The 21846-nt window shown below is 41.0% G+C and overlaps 1 protein-coding gene across 7 annotated transcripts; it reads left to right on the top strand.

Annotated features, from left to right (window-relative positions):
- Nucleotides 1-2991: 2991 nt before the first annotated feature.
- ANP32E (acidic nuclear phosphoprotein 32 family member E) lies at nt 2992-20339 on the top strand. Of its 7 annotated transcripts, none has more exons than XM_044914144.1 (7): nt 2992-3433; nt 6263-6412; nt 7015-7137; nt 8062-8227; nt 10177-10280; nt 16357-16411; nt 18091-20339. In XM_044914144.1, the coding sequence occupies exons 1-7, from the start codon at nt 3380-3382 to the stop codon at nt 18159-18161; spliced, it is 723 nt and encodes a 240-aa protein (XP_044770079.1). In that variant the 5' UTR covers nt 2992-3379; the 3' UTR covers nt 18162-20339. The 7 variants fall into 7 exon arrangements, with proteins under 7 accessions (XP_044770079.1, XP_044770078.1, XP_044770077.1 ...); XM_044914143.1 differs by having other exon boundaries at nt 10171-10313; XM_044914142.1 differs by having other exon boundaries at nt 10171-10349; nt 18094-20339.
- The last annotated feature ends 1507 nt before the right edge of the window (nt 20340-21846 follow it).

Here is a 21846-nt window from a genome sequence, read left to right as displayed (position 1 = left end):
CCAGTTATCTATTGCTCTTGTTTAGTTATCCATTGTCATAAGTCACCTCAAAACTGAGTAGTTTAAAATAACAATCATGCTTTATTTACTCAAGATTCCAGGGGGATAAGGGACACCAGGCGGTTAAGTGTCTGCCTTTGGCTCAGGTCATGATCCTAGGGTCCTGGGATTGAGCCCCGCATCAGGCTCCTTGTTCAGTGGGGAGCCTGCTTCCCCCTCTGCCTGCTGCTCCCCTTGCGTGTGCTCTTTCTCTCTCTCTCTCTCTGACAAATAAATAAATAAAAACTTAAAAAAAAAAAGATTCCAGGGGGCATAAGTCCCTCATTCCTGAAGGAAAATCTGGATGGTACATCATGGTGGTCACCACAGGATCTGCGGCTTTTGGTAGAGAGACTCAGCCTTCTTGTCACGACTTGGCATGAGGAAGTTGGGGAATAAATGCTCCACCCTTATAGTCCTCCAGACTTCTGATCTCCTACCAGTGCTCTCTCCTATGGACCAAACCCAGGAAGTCATAGGACTCTGTGGGTTTTGAGTCACAGAGCAAGGTGGAGAAGGGTGAAGAGTGGATCTGGAGGGGCAACAGAAGATATTCAGCAGCAGAAGATGAGTCTAGCTTTTGAACATTAAAGGCATATTGAGTTAAATAATATCCTGATGCATGCTTCTTATTGGTGGATTAGAGTGTTCTGAGCCACCCTCTCATTCATTCCTTTCCTTGCTCCTTTGCTTTCATCCACCTCCTGATAAGTTAACCTCACTTTTCATTCTACCATTTAAAATAAACTCTGCCTCATTACTTCAGCTTAAAACATGTTCTAGTTCATGAGTTTGGCTTTTCTCCTGACTCTATTTTATTTTTTCATCCTTCATTCAGCTCCATACACCCACCTACTAGCCTGGTAATATTCTTCATCCAACCTCTTCCCAGGCACCTTTCTTTCCAAGCACCAGCCCTCTGGAGAATCTTTCTTCCCCCAGCCTCTTATCCTGGCTTCTTGATTAAGACTAGAAAGAGGTAGGTTTAAAGGTATTGAGGTAGGGCACATGAGAGATGACATGAGGGTGGAGACCAAGGGTATGAGGGGAAGGTTCAGTTTGGTGGATCTCTGTCTATGCTTACTACAGTGTGCTTTGTGAAGCTATTATCCAAGGGTAAAATGAATTCATGGCCTGTCCTCACATTCATTACTTCCAACATACTCTCCCATTCTGTCTAATATATTCTGATAAAGTCCTACCATTTAACTTCAATAATCATCTCTTCCTTGAAACTCTTTGGCTTCCATACATTTCTGCCCCCGGATTCACTTCATTCTTTTCTACCTGTTCCTCAGTTTCTTCGACTACTTTGGTAGACAATCCCTCTCTCCTCTTTCCCCTCAATCACATTTTTCTCCCCTTTGCCTGCTAGCCTTATTAAATATATTCTCTACGGGCATCTTATTTTTTTTTCTCATAGCCTCAACTATCACTCATATGTGTATGACTCCTAAATCTGAATCTCCTTCCCGAACTCTCTTTGGGATTCCATTCCAGAGTTCCAGTGGCTGGTGGGATGAGACCACAGCACTTCTTCCCAAGCTGGTACTAAAATGTGCTTTCAGGTTTCTTTTTATCCTTTTTTTTTTTTAACTCGTCCTCAATCTGTTTTGGTTGTTTTCATATCATCCTGGCTTCCTTTAGCCCATGTTAAAACAAACTTAACTAACACAAATTGCCCTGCAGAGATGTCATTTTATACCAAAAGCTCTCCCTCTCCCCCTGTTTTCATCTTCACAAAATTTCCTTTTCAAGAACTCAAAGGAAACACTTATCCAGAAGACAATCACTATTTTATTTTCCTTTAAAGTATTTAACATGCTAACTACCAAATATTTACATTTTAAACGTAAGCCTAATTGAGGAGCTGTGTGTCTCTGTGTGGGAGGAGGAGGGATAGTGGCAAAGTGTTGAGGAGTCTGTTTGAAACCCTATGGTCTCTAACCGGAGAAACTGAAAACTTAGCAAACAAGCACTCCGCTCTGAGAGGGGTTGGACTAATTCACCCACTTTCTTCCCCAAATCATTTGGAATTTCTTTGGGCATTTATCCGGAGAATGGTGTAAGGGATTGAAAGGACAAATTTAAGCAAGAACTAAGAAGTTAGACTCTCAAGACAAAATTTAAAAAAAAAAAAAAGATCATTCTTATCCCGCTCTTTTATATCTCACATTCATAGACTTTTAAAAGCACATTTAACCTACAGGTATCCAAGGAAACCGACCAAAGGGAAATTAGAAAGGAGAAGCATTGCAGTACCATTTCTATGCGAATTGATGTCTGATTTTCACTAGTCCAGCACTGTTTTTCCTCCCACGTCTTGGTGTTTATTACAGCAACAATTACCTCAGTAACAATTCCTCCAGGCTAGTTTTGTTTAAAGGTGCCTAACTTACATAATTCACCCAACTGTTTTCAAAAACGTTCAGTCCTTCATGTTGGAAGTTAAAATACTATCTTTATCTCGCGTCTGGTTCTGCACCAGAAGCTTATCCCCAGCCGGGCAGTGCCACGAAAGCTCATGTGCACCTTGGCCGCAAGGTGCTTTAAAACAGCCAAGAGCCGGTGCATGTTTGTGTGCCAGATTATGAGTCCTGCAACCTGGGTACATAAGAAGGATGCTTTCTCCCTCCCTTTCACACTAAAAACAAAACAAAACAAAAAACAAATCCAGCAGGTATCAAAACCGTCCGAACGCCTAGGGAAAGCGCGCCAACCACACAAAGAAAAGGCGGGGGGCTGCTGGGATTCAAAATCTTTTCCCCAGGACGAACACCCTCCCGGACCTATCGGAGTTAACTGCGCGCTTGGTCGTAGCCAATAGACACAGCGCTTCTGGTTCAGGTCCACCCTGAAGACTGATGGACATTAATGCAGCCCAATGAAACAGTGTGATGCTAAAGAATTAACCAATACATTCGGAAGGTGGGTGGAGTGTAGGCCAGGGGGTTGGCGGTGCCGTGTCATGGAGGCTCAGTCTCAGAGCAGCCATTGAAGGGGAAGGAACTGTGGTGTGTGTGTGTGCGCGCGCGCGTGTGTGTGTGCGTGTGTGTGTGTGCGCGTGTGCGCGCGCGCGCGCGCGTGTGTGTGTGTGCGTGTGAGTGCGCGCGAGTGTGTGGACAAGGAGGTGGGGGCAGCCGAGTTAGAGTCCCAACTCCTTGGACTCCATTTGCTATTCTCTTCTTTCTCCCCCACACCTATCTGGAGGTGGTGGGCGTTTATATTTGCTTTTCTTTTCATTCATTTCCAAATCTTTTAAAATTTAAGGGTTGGGGGTAGTGGGAAAGGCAGGAAAGGGTAAGGGAAGGGAGTAGTAGCAGAAGAGCAGGAGGAGGACATGGAGATGAAAAAGAGGATTAACCTGGAGTTAAGGAACAGAGCCCCGGAGGAGGTGAGATGACTCAGCCCCCTCCCCTTCCCCACCAGACCTGTATTCAGAGGATCGGGTTTCTGGGGGTCGGGTGGGTGTGTGGGGAGGGGTAATGAATTAACCCCCACCTGGGGTTAGGGTTGGGGGGGATATTTAATTTTAAGTGTTAAATCATTAAAATCTACTTAAAATGGCGAAGGGTTTAAGTTCCTAGGGGCGTTTTTGTGTGGCTGGGGGCTTAGCCTCTTTAGGTTCTCTTCAAGTCGGGAGTCCAGGCCTGGTGGGGGCGGGAAGCGGAGTGCTGGGGGCCGCTCCGCCGCTTGGTTCCCTCCTCCTCCCAGGGGCCGGCGGCGTGGGCGCGACCCCCCAGTCCCACTTGCCCCTGCCGCAGCCATCGTCGCCTGAGAAGTTAGTCTAACTTTTCTGCAGTGCTGCCAACTCTTTCTTTTTTGGGGGGGTTGTCCCCGGGCTCGAGGCCGCGGGTGTGTGACGTCGCGCCGGGCGCGGGCTGGGGTCCCTGGCGGAGTCTGAGGACCGCCCGCAGCCGGCGGCGCCCACTCCCCCGGGAAGCGGCGCGCGCCGACCGCCGCCGGGCGGAATCTGGGTCAGCGGTCGCTTCCCCCGCCGCGGGTAAGTTTTGGGAGTCGTCGCAGAGACCGGAGGTGGGGAGGGGACGCGAGGCGTAATGCTCTTCGTCCCCCCGCGGTGTGACGATATTCGGCGTGTCGTATCGTAGTGGCCGCAACTCCGAATTTGATCCCTGGAGAAGGTTTCACAAAACTCAACAAATCAGTCGTAGTAGTTTTGTGCTTTAAAGATGGATTCGGCGAAACTAAATGATGCGCTCTTGCTGCTGTCGCCGTAGTTAAAGAGACGGCCTTGGGAGGGGCCACGTGAGGCTGGTCGCGGTCAACTTTTCGGGGGTCGGACGGGAGGCGTTTCCGCCTCCTTTTCGAGGGCGCCTTCTCGGCTTCCCCCAGCCCTTCCCGCCCGGGGCGGAGGGGCTGGGAACTCGGGCCGGGAGGCGACCCGTCTTTCTCTTGAGGAGTCCCCGCCGCCTGTGGGGTTTTCCGTGGGTCGGAGCGGCTGGTCACAAGAACGGAGCGGGTGGCCAGCGAGGAACCTCGCACTTCAGACCGCAGGGGAAAGCGTCAAGAGTCTTGTTAATTGCGGCCTCTGAAATAAACACTCGAAGTGGAATGTAAGGGATGTAGTTGTTTTCAGCAGGGGCGGGGGTGGTGCCTGTGCAAACCAGCGCAGAAGATGAGTAGGGTCTGTGTGGGGGGCTGTGGCGGCGTGCGGAGTGGGAACCCAAGGTCTTTATGTACTTTGTTTTCTTTATGTATCCCTGAAATTAGCAAAGGGCAAGGAGAAGGAAACAGTCGCTACTATCATCCCAGAGAGATCTGGGAGTTTTCTAGGGCCTACTCTTTGGGGGCTTCAGGAAAACAAAATCAGACTTTAAAAACTGCCTCTCAGGAGCACACATTTAGAATGCTTTTGTATGTCTTGGGTTGGAAAAGTAGATTTGCTCCCCTTTACCCTCTTTCATTTACCTACCCTACCAGTAGTAGTTTCCTTTCCAATTTTGGGGGGTGCCAGAGGTTGCCTTTTTGCAGCCTCTCCTTCCTCCCCTATGGTGTAATAACGGTCTCTTATATTTGTATAGCTCTTTACAGTTTACAAAACACTTATTGTGTTTATCATTTACTTTTCTCCTTCGGATAGACTTGTAAGGTGGATTGTATTGTTGTAGAATCCAAATTAGCAAACCGAGTCCCAGGGCAGTGAAGTTATTTACTCAAGTGGAAGAACTGGTTTTCTGACGCCAAATACCGGCGTTCTCCTCCGCTCAGCTGGACTAGGAGTCAGAAGATTGAGAGTGGAGGCACAGCTCTGTCATACTAACTGGATGACCCTAGCCAAGTTATTCTTATTCTTACCCTTTGGGCCTTGGCTTCCTTACCTCTAAACAGGAGATCATAGGCCTTTTCTGGTCTCTCAAATAATTATTTGAAAGTCATATTCAGATAGAGAAGGTGGCATTCCTTGTTAAGTTTTTAGCCCTCAAAATTCCTCAGACATATTTTTGCATTGGGAGTAGAGATCCAGGGTCTCCTGTCTCCCCCTTAGATTAAGTCCTTTTAGGTGCACACCAGCAAGTTTTGTTCTACAGCTCTGACCTAATAGGAGGATGCACCCCCCCCCCCCCCACCATGGGGAAAAGTCCGCAAAAATGCTACCAGAGTGTTACAGAGAAATAACATTTTGTCAAGGATGTATTGTTCTGGGTCACATTGTTTGGCCCTGCTATTAAGAACAAATAACCTCCCTTAGCCAGCTTTCTCAGAATGAGCTTTCTAACATTTCTTCATGAAGGGTAACAAGGTATTTTTGAGTTATGGTGGCATTTATCAACCAAAGATAAGGGGGTTTAAACTTGAAACGTGAATAAAATAGTTTCCTTTTTTCTCCCTGCTGTTTTAGGGCAGCTCACTTGAACCCTTTCCCAGTAGCCTAGTCATCCCCTCACTGCATAAATATATGCCCTAATGTTGAGAATCCTCATCGGGGCAGAAGTAAGTTTCACATGGGACCTTTTTCAAAGGTTTATTTTTTATGCATCAGTGATCTGAGCAGGCATTGAACTTCTTGGTCTAAGTTTAAATTTAAAAGGTTAACTTATAATGATGACTTTAGGTTGTCTTTCAGTTTTTGGTGGGGGGAGGAGAGAAAGAATCTTTGTAATGGGATTGATGGTTTTAATATTCACATTTCCAGTGTGTCTTGACCCAGGTCTTTTGCTAAACAGACTGCAAAGTAAAGAATCATTCATTTTCTGTCTTACAGGTGACAGAGTTAGTCCTTGATAATTGCCTATGTGTCAATGGGGAAATTGAAGGCCTGAATGATACTTTTAAAAAACTAGAGTTTCTGAGTATGGCTAATGTGGAACTAAGTTCACTGGCCCGGTTGCCTAGCTTAAATAAACTTCGAAAGGTAAGTTGGTATTAAGTGTGAAATCATCATAATTTTGATGCCAAGGGCTAATATGTCTAGGTTTTGGCCAAATGAAACAACCATTCTGCCTTTTAATTAGAAGATTCTAAATTTCTAGAGATAAGAAAATGGGTTATGTAGGATTTTAGAATCAGCTCTAATACCGCTTTTAGAAATTTAAACTTAATAATGAAATTCCGTTTGACATGAATTTGGGTTTAATATCTATCAAATGTTTTTCTCTGAAACATAAAAATCTATCTGTAACACATCTGGAGCCAAACTTAGAAGCTTGTTATGTAGGATTTCTAACATATTATTTGGTGATTATAGGTGGGAATTTGGAAGTTAATAATTTGTGACAGTCTCTTGAAGCCAGAGAGAATGACAGTTGTTTTTCTTCTTCAGATTGATATATTTTAAAAATCTGGGGGTGCCTGGTTAGCTCAGTCAGAAGAGCATGCGACTCTTGATCTCGGGGTTGTAGGTTTGAGCCCCACATGGGGTGTAGAGGTTATTTAAATAAATAAAAAAACTTAAAAAAATCTGATCTGCCCTAAGCTTTCACCATTGTTTGTTTTTTCTCCATGTTGAATATATAGTTGGAACTTAGTGACAATATAATTTCTGGAGGTTTGGAAGTCCTGGCAGAGAAATGTCCAAATCTTACCTACCTCAATCTGAGTGGAAACAAAATCAAAGATCTCAGTACAGTAGAAGCTCTGGTGAGTGGAAGGTCCCTGGACTTGCTCTTTTTTGGTTGATTTTCTGAGATTTGCTTGTGTTTTATCTTACTGGTTTATATTTCACTCTTTGAAACTTCTGAAATTTCTTATATGTTTTTATCTAGATGGTTATTGCTTTCCTTTCTCTTAGAGTAAAACATTCAGATAAATCTGTGAGAAATTTATTTTATCGTTAACTTCAGGAGTTGAATATCTGGTTTCAAACTTCCCAGTATTTTCTTAAATTCTATTCTTTTTCCTTCCTTCTTGATTTTTTTTGTTTTTTGAGTTATTTTATTATTTGCTCCTTTGTTTCCTGGTATGAGATGAAGTGAAACTCAGAAAATTGTTGCTCCAATTTTAAAAAAGCTTGGGAGGAGGTTGAAAGTATTGACAACAAGCTTGACAGGATTTAAGCTAACCACATTATTGTTGTTGCCTCTTTATGCACATATCTGGTCAACAAAATACATTGAGTGGCTACTATAGTAAGGCACTAAGCCAGGTGCTGGAGATTCAGTGGTGAACAAAACAAAGTTCCTACTCTTGCGGAGTTTATGTACAGGGCCTCATTAAGAGAATTGATGTGGGGGGGCGCCTGGGTGGCTCAGTTGGTTGAGCGCCTGCCTTCAGCTGCCTGGGATCAAGCCCCACATCACGCTTCCTGCTCAGTGGGGATCCTGCTTCCCTTCTTCTCTTCCCCCCACCCCTGTCATGCTCGCTCGCTTGCTCACTCTCTCAAATAAATAAATAAAATCTTTAAAAAAAGAAATAATTGATACAATAGCCCTTCATTATAAAATTTGAAAAATCCAAAAATCAGCCTTTTGATTTCAAATATATGTTTTCTGGTTCATGAATTAAAAAGAAATAACATAGTATTTAAAATCTCGAAATGTAAGTTTTAACTTTTTACTTTTCCAGCAAAATCTTAAAAATTTGAAAAGTCTTGACTTGTTTAACTGTGAGATCACAAACCTGGAAGATTACAGAGAAAGTATTTTTGAACTGCTGCAGCAAATCACTTACTTAGATGGATTTGATCAGGAGGATAACGAAGCACCAGACTCAGAAGAGGAGGATGATGAGGGTAATCATTCTTAATGCTTATAAATATAGGCTCCAGCCTAGCCATGCAATTTAGATTGGGCCTGGATATTTGGGTGTTGGAAAAAAAAGATAGTAAGACAAGAAAAATTACAAATCCACAGCCCTAATCCTGTATTTCTTCTTTTAGATTTCTGATAGGGGAATTTAATGATTATTATACTATCAAGCTCTGTGAAATTTTATATCTGTATAAACTTGTTTAACCACCACCTAGTAAAAGTGGGAACTTTTAAAATAGTACCTTTTTAAAAAAAATAGTACCTTTTTTTTAAAAAAAGGAATCATTCCTTATAGTGTTATCCATAATAATTAAGAAATAGAAACAACCTGAATGGCCTGTCAACTGATGGATAAATGAAATGTGATATATCCATACAATGAAATATTATTCAGTCATAAGAATGAATGAAGTACTGATACATGTTATGGCATTGAAAACATTCTATGTAGTGAAAGAAGCCAGACACAAAAGGCCACATTTTGTGTGACTCCATTTGTATGAAATGTCCAGAATAGGCAAATTCATAGAAACAGAAAGTAGAGTAGTGGTTGCCAGTGGGTGAGAGGAGAATGGGGAGTGACTATGAATGATTATGGTTTTTTGGGGGGTGGGGGGGGGGGGGGGGGGTGGTGATGGAAATGTGTTAGAATTAGGTGATGAATATATATTATTGGATAAATGGGTGACTAACAGATGATGGAATGGCTGTTATTAGTAATGGGACACTGTTTGTTACTCTTGGTTGAAAATTTTTTTACTGTAAAAAGAAATCTGATGGATAAACAATATTAGAAAATGATAGAATGATAGAGAAGCGGGTTTTAAAGTGTCCACAAGGTAAAACAAACTTTAATGCATGTAATGTTTCGATGAAAATCTATACATTGGAAATATTTCGGTATTTAGAAACCATATTTCGGGGTGCCTGGGTGGCTCAGTCGGTTAAGCCTCTGCCTTCAGCTCAGGTCATGATCCCGGTGCCGGGATTGAGTCCCACATCGGGCTCCCTGCTGAGCAGGGAGTCTGCTTCTCCCTCTGCCCTTCCTCCTGCTTGTGCTCTCTCTTGGTTGCTCTCTCTCTCAAATAAATAAAATCTTAAAAAAAAAAATAGAAACTATATTTCTCAAGGCACCTGGGCAGCTCAGTTGGTTAAACGTCTGCCTTCAGCTCAGGTCATGATCCCAGGGTCCTGGGATCGAGCCCCACATCATCGGGCTCCCTGCTCAGTGGGGAGTCTGCTTCTCCCTTTTCCTCTGCCCCTACCCCCAGCTTGTTCTCTCTCTCTCTCAAATAAATAAATAAAATCTTTACTTTTTTTTTTAAGATTTTATTTATTTATTTGACAGAGAGACAGCAAGAGAGGGAACACAGCAGGGGGAGTGGGAGAGGGAGAAGCAGGCTCCCCACTGAGCAGGGAGCCCGATGCGGGACTCAATCCCAGGACCCTGCGATCATGACCTGAGCTGAAGGCAGACACTTAATGACTGAGCCACCCAGGCCCCCATAAATAAGATCTTTAAAAAGAAATAGAAACCATATTTCTCAAATAGTAAATATGGATGTTGTAAAAGGGAAATCTTTTTTAAAGATTTATTTATTTATTTTAGAGAGAGAGCATGGGCGCATCAGCAGGGAGAGGGGCAGAGGGAAAGTCAAGCAGACTTCCCACTGAATGTGGAGCCTGACTCACAACCCTGAGATCATGACCTCAGTTGAAATCAAGAGTCAGAAGCTTAACCGGCTGAGCCACCCAGGCACCCCTTGGAAGGGAAATCTTAAAAAAAGAAAATCACCCTGAGATACTTTCCATCTACCCATTGACTTAAGAGTTGGAGGTGATTGGGACAAGGGCAGGTAGGATCAACATACTAGCAAGAAACATTTGCTCAGCCGTTTGCTCGTCTTTTAAAATATTTTTAAAGATGGAGATGAAGATGATGAAGAGGAAGAGGAAGATGAAGCTGGTCCACCTGAAGAATATGAAGAAGAGGAGGAGGAAGAAGAGGAGGATGAAGATGAGGATGAAGATGAAGCAGGCTCAGAACTGGGAGAGGGAGAAGAGGAAGTGGGCCTCTCATATTTAATGAAAGAAGAAATCCAGGTGAATAGGCACTTTTTATGTGCGCTGAAAATTAATTATTTAGGCATAGGGCCAAGTACTATAAATAGTGAGTTGTGTAGAAATCTGAAAGTTGTTCCTAACTTGTGGGTCTAAGTGTATCTGTCTGCCTGTCATTTTCCCCACTGTCCCGCAGCTCATACTGTATCCAGGTAATCATAAACACCTACTGATTTTACCGCCCAGATATCTTTCAAACCCATTCTGCCTGGAGCTGCATGCCACGGTATGGTAGAAACATTTTACAAAAGTTTCTGAGCCTCAGCTTCTGCATTTATAAAACTAAGATTGTATCAACCTCTTAGGCCTCTTTTAGGGATTTAACAAGATAATATGTGTAAAGTATCCAGTCCCTGGCACGTTGTAGGCACTCAGGACAGCTTTCCTTTCCCCGATTATTTCTTGCTTACGGTTTTGGAGTAGCTTTCCAAATGGTCTCTCTGAAGACAGTGTCACCACTTAGGTGTCTCCTTCACAGTGTGTGCTTGCATAGCCTGTGTGCAAATGTGATCATATCACTAGCCTGCTTGAAACACTTCAATGTTTCCCTGTTGCCATCCAGGCATACAAGGCCCATCATTATCTAGCCCCTGCTTCCTTCTCTAGTGTCTTCTCCCTCAGTACCAAATTAAATTGTCACACCAAGCTATTTCTTGCCTTTCTGTCTGTAGATACATTGTTTACTCTTATCTGAAATGACTTTACCCATGCTCTCTGATTAACTTTATTTTCTTTTTTACTGAGGTAAACGTAAGTATCGTTGAAGCCTGGAAAGTACACTGATTTTATGTACATGTTCATGACATTTTACTGTTGTATATACTTGTGTGACTGACACCCAGATCATGCTTTGTGAACGCTTTAAAAACTCAGTTCTGGCGTTGTCTCATTATTGAAGCTTTCTGTAACTTTTTATAGGTAATCACTCCTTCCTCCGTTATCTTTGATTCTCAGTTAGTCTTCTGTTGCCTGTAGACACTTTTGTAAAAACTTGTTTATTTGGCCACGTTCTACTAGATGGCGAGCTCCTTAAGGGGAGGGTCATCCGTCTTTGTATCTCAGCATCTAATACATTGACAGGGACATAGTAAGCTCACAGGAAGTTTCAGTTGACTTGAACAAATGATCTTTCGCCCCCTGGGAATTACTATTTTCTTGTAATGTTTTTAAATTACTGAGTTTTGTTTTCATAGTTCAAGTTTTTTTTAAAGACTGTATTTATTTATTTGAGAGAGAGAGAGAAAGAGAGAGTGCACATGAGTGGGGGGAAGATCAGAGGGAGAAGCAGACTCCCTGCTGAGCAGGGAGCCTGATGGCGGGACTCGATCCCGGGACTCTAGGATCATGACCCGAGCCGAAGGCAGTCGCTTAACCAACTGAGCCACTCAGGCGCCCCATAATTCAAGTTTTTATTATTAAAAATAATACCTCTTATTTAGACTAGAAATTGTTAGTGTATTCTTATTTGTTCTTCTTATGACTTTTACATTGGTTAGATAGATAATATCACTGATCATTGATAATTTTTTTCTGATACCATTTTAATTATGAAACTAATGTGGAAAAAATAGAACTTAAACTTGTTTGGGGCCTTAGTGAGTTGGCAGCTGTCCAATAATGAAGAACAGCACTTTAAGCATTCATAGAGAGGGGCACCTGGGTGGCTCAGTCGTTAAGCGTCTGCTTTCGGCTCAGGTCATGATCCCAGGGTCCTGGGATCGAGCCCCACATCGGGCTCCCTGCTCCGCGGGAAGCCTGCTTCTCCCTCTCCCACTCCCCCTGCTTGTGTTTCCTCTCTCTCTGTCAAATAAATAAATAAAATCTTTAAAAAAAAAAAAAGCATTCATAGACAAAATCAGCCTGTTCAGTTTACATCAGCATACAGCTTGAATATTTTTCCCTTAAGCTTTATTTATTTATTTGTCAGAGAGATAGAGCGAGAGCGAGAGAGCACAAGCAGGGGGAGCAGCAGGCGGGGGGGGGGGGGGGGCTCGATCCCAGGACCCTGGGGTCATGACCTGAACCGAAGGCAGATGCTTAACGACTGAGCCACCCAGGCATCCCTCCCCTAAGTTTTAAGTTATTTAGTAAAATAATGGACTCATGTTATTTTGTATTTGGCTTTTTTCTTTGCCAGTAATTCTTTATTAAGTCTAAATAGTATTAAGTAGTTTAAAAATGACTTTCAACCAACTGTAGATGTTGTGTTTATCATTCCATTGAATATTGGGGAATACTAACTAAAAGTGACCTAGTCAGGGCACCTGGGTGGCTCAGTCTTTAAGGTCTGCCTTCGGCTTCGGTCATGATCCCAGGGTCCTGGGATGGAGCCCCGCATTGGGCTCCCTGCTTGGCGGGAAGTCTGCTTCTTCCTCTGCCTCTCCCCCTGCTTGTGTTCCCTCTCTCTCCCTCCCTCTCTCTCTCCCTCTCTGTGTCGCAAAAGTGAATAAATAAAATATTAAAGAAAAAAGATTCTCTTAAAAAAAAATAAATAAAAGTGACATAGTCAAGTATAGAGCAAAAATCTCTGAGATGATACCCACAACATCAAGTCAGTGTAGTACCCGGCTAGCATGGACCAGAAGTTTTCAAACATGATGAAATGGTTTGGATATTTACAATGTTTTAAATATTTTTAAATAGTTATGTTTTAAACTTACTTTTAGAAGGTGAGAGTCTGTAGAAGCTTCTGAGACTATTGAGATTTAAAAAGAAAGTAGAAAGAGATAGGAATGGGATTTGAGTAGCTGTTTTTGGTTTGAGTATTATTTTTATTTGTTACTCTTCAGAGGTAAGAAATTAATATGTATAAAGAAGGGCTTTATGTGTGTAGTATATTTCTTTAAAAATGGGAATGGGGAGGGGCGCCTGGGTGGCTCAGTCGCTTAAGCAACTGCCTTCAGCTCAGGTCATGATCCCAGGGTCCTGGGATCAAGCCCCACATCGGGCTCCCTGCTCGGCGGGAAGCCTGCTTCTCCCTCTCCCATTCCCCCTGCTTGTGTTCCTGCTCTGTCTCTCTGTCAAATAAATAAATAAAAATCTTAAAAAAAAAAAAAATGGGAATGGGGGCTTTAGAAGAATTGGGAATTGTGATCCCTCTGTACTATAGAGTACAGTGAGGAAACATGTTCTTTCCCATTAGTTAGGAAAAGACCATAGTTTCTACTGAACAAGACTTTGGTGAAAGCCGAGTTTTTATTGAGGAATGTTACCTCATAGATGATATTAAAAACGAGAGGCTTAGATGATAGCTGTACTTGCGGTGAGCAAAGCTTAAGGTGCAAACTTGTTGAATCACCATGTTGTACACCTGAAGCTAAGGTAATGTTGTGTGTCAGCTATACTTCCATTTTAAAAAAGGCTTACAACCATCAGTCAATTAATCTAACCATATTTTGTTAAAACAAAATCCAGAGAAGCAATTAGCTTTTGAGACTTGGATGTTTTTAAGTTATCAAAGAATAAATGTGATTAATATCTCAAGTGTTTTTTTAAAAAATCACAAATATTTAAACATACTCATTTATCATTCTCCACAGATCTGAGATGTTTAAAATGTGTCCCTTGTCTTTATTTCTCTCTCTCTTTTTTCTTTCTTTCTTTTCCCCTCCCCTTCCTTCCTCTTCCCTGTCCCCTCTCCCTTCTACCTTCTCTTCCTTTCTTTTCTTCTTTAGTTTAAAGCTTTAGGTTCTCCTGATTTTTATTGTGATTCCTTTTTATACTATTGGCTACCCCATTTATTCCTTCTCCTCCTTATATCTTGATGGTGTTCTGGTATAGAATGCTTTTCAGTGTTTGAATTGATTGTATAAGATTGATTTCTGATATAAATGTCGTGCATTTGGGTTTCTCAGGGGATCCTAGCTATGTGCTGGGAAATTAGGTTCTGTTGAGTATCTCTAGACACAAATGGGGCTGTGGATACTGTGAAAAGGATGGGTTGTCCAGGTTTTTCCCTAACTACTCAGCAGTTCTTGGCATTTGCCAATTAAAAGTATTTTGAAGGAGCAGTAAACTTTTGTGGGGCTGGAGGGGAAACCCTAGATTGGTTCCATTTTTTTCACACATATGGTAGAACTCAACTATTTGGAGTGTAAAAGGCCTCTGATTAGCCAAAATATAGCAACAGAAGACATTTTCTTTTCTTTCTTATTTTTTTTTAAATTTTTTTATTTTTAAAGATTTTATTTATTTATTTGACAGAGACAGACACAGAGAGAGCAGGAACACAAGCAGGGGGAGTGGGAGAGGGAGAAGCAGGCTTCCCGCTGAGCAGGGAGCCCGATGCGGGGCTCGATCCCAGGACCCTGGGATCGTGACCCGAGCCAAAGGCAGACGCCCAATGACTGAGCCACCCGGGCGCCCCCCCCCTTTTTTTTTTTTAATTTTTTTAAATGTTTTATTTATTTATTCATGAAAGTCAGCGAGAGAGAGAGAGAGGCAGAGGCAGAGGGAGAAGCAGGCTCCCCGCCTAGCAGGGAGCCCGATGCGGGACTCGATCCCAGAACCCTGGGATCATGACCTGAGCCGAAGGCAGACGCCCAACCATCTGAGCCACCCAGGCGCCCCCCCCCCCCTTTTTTTTTAAGATTTTATTTATTGGGGCACCTGGGTGGCTCAGTTGTTAGGCATCTGCCTTCGGCTCAGACGCCTAACGACTGATCTACCCAGGCGCCCCTAAAAGACATTTTCTTTGTAGGAGAGTGTTCAAGCTGTTATTCTAAACCTATTTTCTCTTTTATATTCAATTCTCTAATAAGCTTGTCAATCTATTTTTGAATTCATAGCAGATTAAAATTGAAGTAGTAAAATTGAAAGGAGAAGGCATGAAAACTAGGAAAAGATACAATTCAAAGTAGAGGCCAGGGTCATTTTTAATAGGAGAAAACCATCCTACGTATTTTGATAGGCTCTGAGGGAATCGGCAAATATATTTTTTTTTAATTTTATTTATTTATTTGAGACAGAATGAGAGAGAGAGAGCACATGAGAGGGGGGAGGGTCAGAGAGAGAAGCAAGCTCCTTGCTGAGCAGGGAGCCCGATGCGGGACTCGATCCAGGGACTCCAGGATCATGACCTGAGCCGAAGGCAGTCGCTTAACCAACTGAGCCACCCAGGCGCCCGGGAATCGGCAAATATTAATTAGTGTTATGTTCATGATCAAATCATTATGACTGATTATTCAAGAGAAAGGTTTGTTAGGTTTAATACAAAACGGTAGACAGCTCCTTCCACAAAAATTGTAGATTAAGTTTTGTGATTTTTTTTTGACATTGCTGTTTTGATATGTAGATTTTTAGATGTAGAAGGAACTTAGAGATCTTTCTAGATGAATACTTTCTTTTATTGAGTGGAAAACTGAGGTCCAGGGAGATTAAGCGACTTATTCAATGCATGTAACTATGTTGGGGCTAGGATTCAGGTAATTCCTATCTCACTCTATAAAATAGAAAATCTTTCTTTGAAACTGTCGAGTTACTGTGTCCACTATAGTAGCCACTGGGCACATTTGGTTATTTAAGTTAAAATTAAATAAAATGAAAAATTCAGTTCCTCATTTGTACTGGTCACATTTTACTTTATTTTATTATTTAAAGATTTTTTTATTTTTAAGTAATCTTTACACCCACTGCGGAGCTCAAACTCACAGCCTTGAGATCAAGAGTTGCATGCTCTACTGACTCAGCCAGCCAGGCGCCCTTGTACTGGTCACATTTTAAATGCTCAGTAGCCACATGTGGACAGCACAGATACAGAACATTTCCGTTGTTGCAGAAAGTTCTTTTAAACAGCGTTGGTCTAAAACATAACTTACTTTCATAAACTAGATTTGGTTGGGTTCTTAAAAAAGACCTATGTAAGTTAGGCAGAGGTTGTCAGAACACAGAATAACCGTAGTTTTTTTGCTCTTGTTAGAATGTATTACTACCAAACGGTGAAAAGTGTGTCATGGGTTTTTATTCTCAAACTGAATATTTGGTTTTCAAGGATGAAGAAGATGATGATGATTATGTTGAAGAAGGGGAAGAAGAGGAAGAAGAGGGTGAGTTACATTAGCCATAAAAAAAATCCTAACAAAGTTATAGCTATTATTCACATACTTTAAAGAATGTGTTTATAATTCAAATTATTACTGGTCTCTGATTTGATTTTGGTAACATCGGGTGCCTTGAGAGGTGTAAAACCTTTTTTTTTTTTTTTTTGAGAGAGAGCTCGCAAGTGGTAGGGGCAGAAGGAAAAGGAGAGGGAGAGAGAGAATCTTTTTTTTTTTAAGATCTTATTTATTCATTTGAGACACAGAGATATATATAGAGAGAGAGCATGAGCAGTGGGAGAAGCAGAGGGAGAGGGAGAAGCAGACTCCCCGCCGAGCCAGGAGCCCGATGTGGGGCTCGATCCCAGGACCCTGGGATCATGACCTGAGCCGAAGGCAGACGCTTAACCATCTGAGCCACCTAGGCGCCCCGGGAGAGAGAGAATCTTAAGCAGCCTCCAAGCTTAGGGCAGAGCCCGATGTGGGACTCGATCTTAGGACCCTGAGATCATGACCTGAGCTGAAGGCAGACGTCTGGCTGAGCTAAGTCATCCCATACAACCTTTATAAGAGTAATTTTCTGGGGCGCCCGGGTGGCTCCGTTGGTTAAGCGTCTGCCTTTGGCTTGGGTCACGATCCCGGGATCCTGGGATCGAGCCCCGCATCGGGCTCCCTGCTCAGCGTGAAGCCTGCTTCTCCCTCTCCCTCTGCCTGGTTGTGCTCGCTCACTCGCTCTCTCTGTCAAATAAAATCTTAAAAAATATATATATTAAAAAAGATTATTGGGCGCCTGGGTGGCTCAGTTGGTTGAGCGACTGCCTTCGGCTCAGGTCATGATTCTGGAGTCCCGGGATCGAGTCCCGCATCGGGCTCCCTGCTCGGCGAGGAGCCTGCTTCTCCCTCTAACCCTCTCCCCTCTCATGTACTCTCTCTCTCTCTCTCAAATAAATAAATAAATCTTAAAAAAAAATTATTTATTTATTTATTTGACACAGAGAGAGAGAGGACAAGTAGGCAGAGCAGTGGGCAGAGGGAAAGGGAGAAGCAGGCTTCCCGCCGAGCAGGGAGCCGGATGCGGGGCCGATCCCAGGACCCCGGGATCATGACCCGAGCAGGAGGCAGACGCTTAACCGACTGAGCCACGCAGGCACCCATAAATAAATAGTCTCCAAAAAAAAAAAGTAATTTTTTCAGGGCATTCAATAATTTCATTAAAAAAAACACCAGCCTGTAACATTTATTTTCAAAACCGGTATGAAGAGATGAGATAACCTTGAGCTTAATTTATTATTTTCTTAGGTCTTTCATTTTGAAGAGGGTGAATGAAGCCTTATCTCTTAAGAGAAGAGCAGTTGAACTCCCAGATAATGTTCTTTTCAGATTTGTTCTCTAGTACTCTTTACCTAGGCCTTTCAAAATAAATTTAAAAATTTACTAATGATTCTTTTAATGACAAACCCCTAGTTCTTGATCTGTACTTCATGATTTGGCCACAAGGGTGCACAGCAAGCTGTCATTATTTATGGATTTCTAAGTCTGTTAAGTGTTCAGTACACTGAGAGGAAACTTAATGTATAATTTTTTTATGCCATTAAGTTTTCAATAAGATAGATTCAAAACTGTAATTTAACAAATATTCATTTGTTAAAATTTAGTATTTTACAATTTTTCTTTCACTCTTCTTTCAGAAGAAGAAGGTCTTCGAGGGGAAAAAAGGAAACGAGATGCTGAAGATGATGGAGATGAAGAAGATGACTAGATCATTCTAAGACCAGATTCCCTAATGTTCCTGGGTGTGCAATAGAGTGATCACATCTTCTTTGTTTCTTCATGTACCATAGTGATCCCTACAGAAGATAACCTGTAACTTTTTATAGGAAAAGTGTGGTTTTACTATTTTTGCCTTATCATTCCAAATAAGATTTACTAGTCTGTTAATGATCATATTGTATGTAGAGAAAAGATTTTCCTTGACCCCATTGTGAAATTCCCTAGCAATTTATTTAGAATCTTCATTTTTCTCATTCAAGCTCACTGTATTAGTTATTTTTAGCCCATAATTAAAACATGATCACTTTTACACAGGTGTAGTTTGGTGCATTTCATTCATAAGGTTATAAAGTTATTTATAAGTTAACTGAAATCACAGTCGGCTGGAATATGAAATGAAAATAGTCTCTTGACTAATAAGTTGGTTATATTTTTAGAGGTGACCCAGAGATCTTTAGTTTGAAGGCAGTGACCTTTTTTGTTTTTGTTTTTGTTTGGCTAAGGGTATTTGGGTGCTTTTTTGTCACATAAGTAACTTAGAAAGTAGGAGCAGAATAGCAAAGGTTCTATTCAACAATATAGTTCATGGCTTTTGTGGAGGCTTCTGAAACCTTTTAAGCCAGGTGACTAATAAGATTTTGTTTTTGAAGGAAAAAATGCTTGTACTAAAGTTCAGAGACATGCAGGTGAGCTCTTTGTTTTTCTAGCTGAAAATCACGACATGCCAGTGGTTGTTAATTTTGTTTTGTTTTTAACTGCACATTCTTTATTTTCCTCCCAGCAATTCTGTTATGATCACTTTCATTTTTTGTTTCACTCCCCTCCTTCTATCTCCAAAAAAAGTTGGGAAACTTATGGCTACCCAGGAAAACCTTTATTTAGTCTTTTATACCTCAACCACCTTTTCAGACTATCTCAGTTTTAAACAAGCTAAGTGAAAGAAATTGAGTATTTTCTGAAATATGAATATTATTATCAATACAGTTTTATGCAACAGATTCTGCTTTCTGTAAATCTCTCTTGGTTGACAAGATGTACAGGCTGTATTAATAGGGTGAAGAAAGAAAAGCAAAGGAAGCTTTCAGAAGCAGCATTGATGTTCCACGAAAGTCAGAACAATTGCCTCTTGATAATTAATCAAGTCAACTTTTTGGGAAGTTAGCTTCCGAAATGATTTAGATACCACACTGCAAAGTATTTCTAATTTTTCTGAGTAGAACCTTTAATTATTCTTCCTATAGTTTTAAGGTATTACCAGATACAGCATTTAATTGGAATATACTGGGCAGTTGGAAAAATATTTGAAACTAAATATTAAAATTAAGATTTGTTTTCAAGTGGAAATCCATTAAAAATAGAAAAATATTTGGGACGGGTGTGTTTCTTTATATGGCTACTAAATATAATAATATGAGTAGACAAGTACATCTCCCTTTTTGTTGTGGAGGCTCCGTGTTCAAGGCAATTGCTTTTTAAATCTTGGCTAAATTTTTTTCTGCTTTGTTTTGAATATCTGTAAGTTTTTTTAAAGTTAGCATCAGCAAATTAATTGAAGTTATACTTCTATACTGGGACACATTTAAATTACTGAGTAAAGAACTTCTTTTTTAGTTTCAGATGTATGACTTGGGGTTTTAAAGTAAAAATTACAAAGTTATTTGTGGGTAAACTAAAAAAGTTGCACAAGTGACTGAACTAAAACTCTTGGAATAAGTTCAGTGGGGGGATTGGAATCTCCAAAAGACTAACATTTTATTCCTTTTTTAACAGTTGAAATACCCTGTTTTAGTCCTTAAGAATTCTCATTGCATAGTATATGCCAGACTATAAAATACTTATTTTTAAAATGAAATCTATATATTGACTTTCTTATCAATCATCTTATTGTGCAATCAAAATTAGAGTTCTTTGGTTTGAAAACAACATTTAGAGCCTCCAAATAACTTTTTAAGACTTATTTAGCTTTGTGGGTGGTATTTTCATGCAAATAAGTAAGGGTGGGTTTTATATTTTGTAGAAGTTTTTGGTCCTATTTTAATGCTCTTTGTATGGCAGTATGTATATAGTGTGTTAAATTTCCTCAAAATTCTCCTTTAAAAACTTTGAAGTTAATACTTTTGTGCAACTGTGTTTTGAATAAAGCCATGACAGTGTTAAAAAAAAAAAATGCAGCACTCCTGATTATTCTTTTATTGTTTTTGACTTCCCTGTTTTTTTTTTCTGTGACTGCTGTAACTTAAAGTTTTTGAAATTGAATTGCTTCAAATAAATGGAAGATTTGTTGTTAATTATTAGTTTCAGTGTATGACATTCACTTTTTGAATACCACCACCGGGGGCTTTGAAGGTCTTTTTAAAAACAGAAACAGCTTGGAAGTTCTCACACACTTGGATGTCATATGAGGCATTACAATGTAGTAATTTAACTCCTCATCTGCCTTACTTTCTTTTGTCTAAGAAGCAGAAAAAATTCTGGATTCCCTTAATTTTCCTTTTGGAGTTGCAAACTGAGCCAGTACTTTTTATTCTTAATATTTTTAAATTTAAATTCAGTTAATAAACGTATAATGTATTATTAGCTTCAGACGTAGAGTTCAGTGATTCTTCAGTCGTATATAATACCCAGTGCTCATTACATCCCATGCCCTTAATGTCCATCACCCAGTTACCCCATCTCCCCAGGCACCTCCCCTCAAGGAACCCGCATTTGTTTCCTACGATTAAGAGTCTCTTATGGTTTGTCTCCCTCTCTGGTTTCATCTTATTTTTTCCTCTCTTCCCCTATGATCCTCTGTTTTGTTTCTTAAATTTCACATATGAGTGAAATCATACGATAATTATCTTTCTCTGATTGACTTATTTCCTTAGTGTGATACACTCTAGTTCCATCCACAGTTGCAAATGAGCCAGTACTTTTTATATTTTGGTCTGAAGTAATAACTTTGTTACCTACAGTTGAAGTAATTTATCTATAGTTAACTAAAGTGATTATAAATCTGTTGTACACCAATAGTTTTTTTTTTTTTAAGATTTTATTTATTTATTTGACAGCACAAGCAGGGGGAATGAGAGAGGGAGAAGCAGGTCCCCACTGAGTAGGGAGCCCCACTCGGGGCTTCATCCCAGAACTCTGTGATTATGAGCCAAAGGCAGATGCTTAACTGACGGAGCCACCTAGGCGCCCCTGTACACCAATAGTTTTTTTTTTTTTTTAAAGATTTTATTTATTTATTTGAGACAGAGAGAATGAGAGAGACAGAGAGCATATGAGAGGGGGGAGGGTCAGAGGGAGAAGCAGGCTCCCTGCCGAGCAGGGAGCCCGATGCGGGGCTCGATCCTGGGACTCCAGGATCATGACCTGAGCCGAAGGCAGTCGCTTAACCAACTGAGCCACCCAGGCCCCCCACACCAATAGTTTTAAAGAATGAATCCAAAGTCTTCATTTACACTGTATAGTGTTTATCTTCAGAATCCTTAGATAATATAATACAAACAATTCTTGCGTGTTCACCTTGACTGAAACCTGAACCAATGTTTTTTTTGCTGTCTTTTGTTTTTCCAGTGAGAAGTGGTTTGTAGACAACTCTGGAATGTATTGTACAAAGTCAAGGCACAAATATGTTAATGTTTTTGTGACTGCTTACAGTTTAATATTGAAAAGGTATTTTAATTACA

This window comes from Neomonachus schauinslandi, chromosome 4 (genome assembly GCF_002201575.2).
Source record: "Neomonachus schauinslandi chromosome 4, ASM220157v2, whole genome shotgun sequence".
NCBI lineage: Eukaryota > Metazoa > Chordata > Mammalia > Carnivora > Phocidae > Neomonachus > Neomonachus schauinslandi.
Note: the sequence above shows the minus strand (reverse complement) of the source record. Positions and strands in the feature narration are given on the sequence as shown.